Source organism: Vitis vinifera, chromosome 19, assembly GCF_030704535.1.
Source record: "Vitis vinifera cultivar Pinot Noir 40024 chromosome 19, ASM3070453v1".
In the NCBI taxonomy this organism is placed as follows: Eukaryota; Viridiplantae; Streptophyta; class Magnoliopsida; order Vitales; family Vitaceae; genus Vitis; species Vitis vinifera.
The window spans coordinates 2997100-3004858 of record NC_081823.1 but is presented as its reverse complement, the minus strand read 5'-3'; the positions used below and the strand labels follow the sequence as shown (position 1 = coordinate 3004858).

Here is a 7759-nt window from a genome sequence, read left to right as displayed (position 1 = left end):
GTCTCTTGAAGAGACGATTTTTAATTGCTTAATTTTTTTTTGGTGGAAATTATCTTTTCAAGAGACGATATTTGATTAATTAATTATATATATATATATATATATATATATATATATATATATATTTTTTTGGTAGAAATCATTTTTTCAAGAGACGATTTCAATTTCTTAGTGAAAAAAAAAAGATCATAAATCGTCTTTTGAAAAGACGACTTAAAAAAACAAATATCTTTCTCAACTACCGTAAATTTGGAATTATTTTTCCCACTACGATAATTTAAGAATTATTTTTTAAAATTATCATACTCGGATCAAAAATCCATATTTTAAGCATCTACGTTCAAATTTTCTCCATACAAGTAGAAAAAAATACAGCTGAAGAGGGAGAAAAGGAACCCAAGGAATTAGCTCAACTGTTGTAGCGAACCTAAGGGTTCACCGCCTCCAAGAGCACATGAACATAGAATTCCACTCAAATCAAGGGAGACCTCACCCAACATGGTTATACAAGGACCCCATGTGCAAGAAAAAAAAAACAAAGAAGGGATATTTAAATGGTTGAAGTTGGTACCATATAGAAGAGTGCGAGCAGATTCTCTTTACCTGTACTGTAAAGAAGGGATATTTATCATGATTGATTAATTAATTAAATTAAAATTAATTAAAAACTACAAGTAAGGATGAGGAAAAATTAAAGTGAATTTAAAAGTATTTTTCTAAATTATTCTTTAATATTTTGTTGAAATAAATAAAAAGGAAAGAGATGTATATTGATTTAAAGAGTAATTAAGGAAAATTTAAATCATCAGATACTTATTTTTTAAATTTAAATTATAGTATAGAAGTATAAAATTCACTTGCTTAAAAGAATTAAACACAAGGCCGAGATACAAAAACAAAAAGCAATGGGAAACCGAGTAGATGTGGTCTGCCTTACAAGTTTTCCAAACCCTAAAGTTCCAAGCAAATATTTGACTTCCATGTTCTGTAACTTTGCGTGTTTCCAATGCCAATTATAATGGCTATTCATAGTCTACAATATGCAAATAAATATGAAGAAAAAACCCCATCCTTAAATTTTTAATATTTTTACAAAGCAAAATTCAAAGACATGCTGACTATTTGAATAATGTTATGATCATTTTTTTACTTTATATATGCATTTGGTCTACGAAAACATAACGTGGGGAAGAAAGTAGAAAAAAAAAAAATTTAAAAAAGAAAAATAAACAATGTTAAAATAGAAAGAAAATTATTAAGAAATAATGACTTGACTTTCTCATTGATTAAGAATTAATATATATACATAAACCTACAACATAAAAATAGAAAAAAATCTATTCAAAATATAAAAATAGGAAATAATTTTAGAATTAATCTAAAACATAAAAATAAAAAATTATAACTGATTAGAAGAATTTAAAAATAGAAGAATTTGCCCAAAACATAAAAATAAAAAATTACATTAATTAAAAAAATTTAAAAATAGAAAAAAAATATATTGTAATGAATTCTCAAATAATAAATACAATACTATGTCTCATGTTCCATCTACCCAACAAACAGTCGATGCAAATCCAGATGGGGAGGTTCTTCTTCTTTCTATCTATTCTATGTCTTCTACCTCTGAAGCCTGTGGTGGCTCTGCCACTACACACCAATTCAAGGTGGATAGTAGACGAAGATGGCGCCCGGGTGAAGCTGGCATGCGTGAATTGGCTGTCGCATCAGGAAGCAGCGGTGGCGGAGGGCCTCAGCAACCACCCAGTTGACCTCATCTCCAAGAGGATTGCGTCCTTGGGGTTCAACTGTGTGAGGCTCACTTTGCCACTTTTCTTGGCCATCGACCAGTCACTGGCCTCCCTCACTGTTAGACAATCCTTTCAGAGGCTTGGCTTGCTTGAATCCCTTGCTGGTTTCCAGGCCAATAACCCTTCCATGCTTGATCTTCCTCTCACAAGCGCTTACCAGGTGGTCAAGTTCATTTGATTTTCTCTAGGCATCAATTAAAGGGGCTCCAAGCCTCAAATCCATTAAGAACCAGGAAAATTGAATGAATCTATTTTGTTTGCTTAAAACTTACCTGCTTTTCTTTTGATTTTTAGTCACTTTCCCACCATGATTTAGAGCTTAAATTTTGATTAGGGCATGGAGTAAAAATAGGAGGCTTTTGAAATGGTTCCTTGGTTCTTACACTATCAAATGATTTCATGATTATCTTGATTTAAAAATAGGTGGCTTGTGAATTTGGACAAACGCCCTCACTGTTACAGCTACAGTATTCGGAAAGAATAATATTTGTGATTATTTAATGATAAAACACCGGTATTGTAAAAAAGGCACAGACCCAACGCTGTTTTGTATTTATCTCAAGTTATTATGGCAGGCGGTGGTGTCTAACCTTGCGGACAACAATATGATGGTCATACTAGACAGTCACTTCAGCGAGCCCAGCTTCCATGGCAATGGCGTCTTTGGCGACCAGCACTTCAATCCAGACTTGTGGGTCAAGGGCCTCACCCGGATTGCCACCATGTTCAGCGGTGTCCCTAATGTGGTGGGCATGAGCTTGAGGAATGAGCTCCGATGCCCCAATCAGAATGTGAAGGACTGGTACAGGTGATGATCTCTATTTTCCTGTAATGATTCATTCCGTAATGTGCGGGACCAAATTGAAGAATGTTATGTATTCATGGGTTCTTCTTAATCTTATATGCATTGTATTGTATGGTGAGGGTCCCATTGGATTGGACAATATCTACACGGACACGTAAGGGAGGGGGTTGTTATATTTCCAAACTATTAGTTACCATATTTGTAGGAATTGGTCTTGGTATAAAGCTATTCATGAATTGACCAGGTACATGCAGAAAGGAGCTGAAGCAGTGCACTCAGCCAACCCAGATGTTCTGGTCATAATCTCTGGCTTGAGTGATGGTACAGACCTATCTTTCCTCCTCAATCAACAGCTGGAATTGACATTCACAGGGAAATTAGTGTTGGAGATGCATTGGCATGGATCGCGGGTTGGGAGGGCTGGGGAAACCAGCAACCCCAACAAGGTGTGCGGGAGAGTGGTGGACAGCATAATGAGGGGAGGAGGGGTTCTGCTACAGCAAGGGTGGCCATTAATGTTTGTGAGTGAGCTTGGGGTGGATGACAACAGGCACTTAAATTGCTTCTTTGGCCTGGCGGCTGAACTGGACTTCGATTGGGCATTGTGGACACTGGAAGAGACTAATGGGTTAATGAATTGGAACTCGAACTTCTTCCAGAGGATTTCAGCCCTCCAATCTCCTTTGCAAGGTATGTTTGCTAAGGCAAATAAGGCAAATTTACTTAATTATTCATATCTAAATTTTGTGTGGTTTCATATTTGATGCAGGGCCAGATGTATCCCGAGTCAGACCACATAAAATAATCTTGCATCCTTCGACTGGTCTTTGCATTCTAAGGGAATCATTGTCTGAACCATTAAAGCTAGGTCCCTGCACCGAGTCAGAAGCTTGGGGCTACACCCCCCAAAAGATATTGATAGTGAAGGGAACATACTTCTGCCTTCAAGCAGTTGGGCTAGGGAAGCCTGCAAAACTCAGTATAATATGCACTCAACCTGGGTCAAATTGGGAGATCATTTCAGATTCAAAGATGTACCTGTCAACTAAGCTGGGGGATGGCACCACAGTTTGCTTGGATGTAGACTCCAGCAGCAACATTGTCACAGATGCTTGCAAGTGCTTGGGTAGAGATGATATGTGTGATCCTGGGAGCCAGTGGTTCAAGGTTGTTGACAGCACAAATATTACAAGAAGACCTATTCTTCAGATCGGCTAGATCCACCTTGGACTTGCGTGGAGCTCAACATGCCGGTGAAAAAGCAGGAAAACTTTGTTGTGTGTGTGTGTGTGTGAATAAATTATATATATATATATATATATATATGTATGTAAAAAAAGGAAAAATCTTGAAAATAACTTTATCAAAGCCTATCTCCCTCAGCGATGGGCTTTTTAAGCTTAAAATATGTAGTTATTCTGATGGGCTCAGGTACATGCTATCAGTGTTATACGTATCTTCTATAGAAACTTGTAAGAATACATAAGTAGCTTCTGTTTTTAGATAAATTAAAGCTAGTTCTAAGAATATCCCAACTTCAGTGTGCCAATTTACAGTCAAATTACAGCCATTGCATGAAGAGAACCAGAGCCCACTGTGGCCAAGGGCTGTGTGTGTGAATCCATGAGGGTAGATCCGTGCAATCTATAATTCAATAATGAATACTGGTGATGCAGTTTGCAGGCAATTGAAATGGAACTTGCTAGGGAAGAAGTTTTTATTAAGCTGATTTGAGACTCATACCTTGGAAGGATGCAATAATATGGTTTTGAGGATCCAATATTGTTAGCTTGAGACCCATTAGGCGGAATTTTAACAATCTAAGAAAGCAATTTACTGTCAATGGAAGGAAATTCGTGTTCAGAGGTAGTACTACAGGCTTCATGAAGTTAGTTTTAGCATATCATATAGGGATTTAAAGCACATATTTTAAGCATCAAGGTTCAAATTTTCTCTATACAAGTAGAAAAAAATACAGCTGAAGAGGGAGAAAAGGAACCTAAGGAATTAGCTCAACTGTTGTAGCAATACTCGACTATGTTTATAGAACCTAAGGGTTCACCGCCTCCTAGGCACATGAACATAGAATTCCACTCAAATCAAGGGATACTTATTAAGGATTATGACAAGATTAGTCAACCATTCATCTTTTTGTTGAATAAAGGTAATGACTAATTCCTAATGAACCAAATCACTTGAAGACGCCTTTGAGCAACTTAAAAGCATCGTGGGTACCACTCCTATGTTGCCTATGCAAAGCTTCCAAAAAAGCTTTGTAACATAGTGTGATATATCCAAGGAATGGGAAAGAAGCAATTTTGTTACAAGAAAGCAGACCCATAGCTTATATAAATGAGGCTCTACGTACACCTAAAAATCTTGGTCTTTCAGCATGCATGTAAAAGAGAAATGCTAGCTGCTATTATAATTGTTTAGAACAAGATATATTACTTGATTGGGCAACACTTCAAATAATTATGACTGATCACATTAGCTATCAGTTCTATATATGTTTTTCTTTTTTTGTAGTTCTTGAAATTGTGATTCTAGATATTGTGGCCTGCGCATTCTCTCTTTGGAAATCAATTAAAATTATGTAATGGGTTCATTGCAAATTGGCAGGTAAGGAAGATATTGAGACGTCTACTGATTTGCCTAAAATATTGGGATAATATTAGTATATATATTTTGTATATCTATTATTTCACTACATTTTTGGATAGCAAGTTTATTTGTATTTGAATTTGTTTTATTTTTGAATTAGCATGTACATATATAGGTAAACTACTTGTATCAGTTCCGAGATGTACATTTATTTTGAATTTGTAAAACACCTATATATATTATTGAACTCAATAAACAGATAAGTTGAGTTGATCGATCAAAAACAATATCTTATATGGTATTAGATTCTCTCTACTCTTAGAGCCCTCGACCCACCTTTTTCCCATTGTCTTCTCTGCTACTCACGACTCCCCCGTCTCGTCTCCTACCTCACTTGTGATTATTCTGGCCCCTGACTATGTGCCACATCTCATTACCATCAATGTGACTGCTCAAGCCCCACTTAAATTAACTCACACAAACTATTTTGCATGGCGCCTGCAGTTTACTACCCTTATTATTGGCTACGACCTTGTCTGCAGATTTGTTGACAGCGCTAGTTCTTGTCCACCCCCGACCCTCACCACAACAAACGACCTGACTCCCAATCCCTCGTATTCTCTTTGGGTGCACCAAGACCAGCTTATTCTCAACGCCATCATCGGTTCGATCATGCCCACTCTCATTCCCTTCATTACCACTGCCACAACATCTCATGCTCCTTGGACCACTCTCTTCAACACTTATGCAAAGCCATATGTCGTATCATGTCTCTCAAGGGAATCCTAGACAATCTGCACGAGGGTGAGACAACTATTATGGAGTATATGCAACTCATTAAAACGTGCAATGATGAGCTTCTCCTCATGAATGTTGCCTATGATATTGACGATCTCACTCTCAAAATTCTTCGTGGTCTTGGTGACAAAATATTCTTCTCTTGCTTTTGCAGTCAAAGCTAGAGAGACCCTTATTTCCTTCGATGAACTTCATGAGAAGCTTATCACCCATGAAGCCCAATTGAAACAAGACCAGGGCAAGAAATTATTAACTCCAACTTTTATTTATTTGACCACTAAGAATCCCAACTCTTCTCCACATCATAATTATAAGGCCAATTCTTATCGTCGTAACTCTTCTTCCAATAACCCTCACCTTCCTGCTAGTTCTCACCAACCTCGCCCACCTCCCAAACCTTTCCGAGGTTTTTGTCAGCTTTGTGGTATTGAAGGCCACTTTGCCAAATGATGTTCTACCTATAAGCATATACCCTAGGCTGCTTATCCGTCCCTATCCACTCGGTCGACAACTCCCCAGGCTCATTTTGCCTCCTCGACTGCTCCTTCTTCCATTGATTGGTTGTTGGATTTTGACGCCTCTCATCATGTGACAAGTGACATATAGATTCTCCTTCTTTACTCTGATTCCACTGTTTATAATGATATCATGATTGGTGATGGCACTAGTTTCCCCATCACTCACATGGGTTCTTCTACTCTTCAATCCTCCCCTTACTCATTTTTTTACATGATGTTCTTTGTGTGCCCTTTATGAGACGCAACCTAATTTCTGTTTCTCACTTTTGCTTAACTAACAATATTTCTATTGAGTTCTTACCTCGCTCTTTTCTTATGAAAGATCTTCGAATGGGAGCAACGCTTTTGACAGATAATTCTAAGGATGGAGTCTACGAGTGGCTGACCGTCCATGAGAAATCCAAACCATTACTTGCCTTTGCTTCTATTAAAGCATCTACTTCTGATTGGCATCACCGTCCCGATCATCCTTTTGCCAAAGTTCTTAGTCCCCTCGTGTCATCTTAGTGCATTCACTTATCTTCCACTAGTATTAGGAACTTTTCTTGCAACTCTTGTCACAGTAATGAAAGCCATAAGCTTCCTTTTTCTGCATCATCGCTCATTGGCACCTCTCCTCTTCAACTTCTTTATTCTGATGTATGGTGCTCTCCTGTGGAATCCTTCAATGGTAATAAATATTATTTTCATTGACCATTTTACAAAATATATTTGGTTTTATCCCATGAAAAAAAAAGTCTGATGTTTTAGATATTTTTATTCGTTTCAAAGTGCTTGTGGAAAATTTTTATAACAAACAAATGATACAACTATACACAGACAATGGTGGGGAATATCTTGCTCTCAAATTTTTATTTTTTGGCTCATCATGGTGTCTCCTGCCTCACCATTCCCCCCATACTCCTGAACGCAATGGATACTCAGAGCGTCATCATCATCATATAGTTGAGACAACCCTCACTTTATTGCATCATGATTCTATGTTCTTATCATTTTGGCTCGAAGCCTTTGCCACTACTATCTATTTGATCAATTGATTACCAAAACATAATATTAGGTTTCTTTCTTCTTACCAAAAACTTTTTAGTTAATCGCCAAATCTAGCAAAACTTCGAGTCTTTGGTTGCTTGTGTTATCCATGGTTATGTCCTTATAATTCTCATAAACTTGAGTTCAAGTCCAAACCATGCATGTGTATTGATTGGCTACTCACTCTTTCAAAG

The 7759-nt window shown here is 37.2% G+C and overlaps 1 protein-coding gene across 1 annotated transcript; it reads left to right on the top strand.

The window, feature by feature from the left end:
* The first annotated feature begins 1521 nt into the window (after positions 1-1521).
* On the top strand, positions 1522-3937 carry LOC100258876 (glycosyl hydrolase 5 family protein). Its single transcript, XM_002284852.5, has 4 exons — positions 1522-1971; positions 2387-2619; positions 2861-3306; positions 3386-3937. Exons 1-4 carry the CDS (start codon positions 1543-1545, stop codon positions 3832-3834), a joined length of 1557 nt encoding a protein of 518 aa, XP_002284888.2. The 5' UTR covers positions 1522-1542; the 3' UTR covers positions 3835-3937.
* Positions 3938-7759: the final 3822 nt, after the last annotated feature.

Bases quoted from the DNA above. Each gene is read 5' to 3' on its own strand.
- LOC100258876 (XM_002284852.5), top strand. From the start codon at position 1,543: ATGTTCCATCTACCCAACAAACAGTCGATGCAAATCCAGATGGGGAGG. The intron at 2,620-2,860 runs GTGATGATCTCT...TGAATTGACCAG, and splicing joins AATGTGAAGGACTGGTACAG to GTACATGCAGAAAGGAGCTG. The intron at 3,307-3,385 runs GTATGTTTGCTA...TATTTGATGCAG, and splicing joins CCTCCAATCTCCTTTGCAAG to GGCCAGATGTATCCCGAGTC.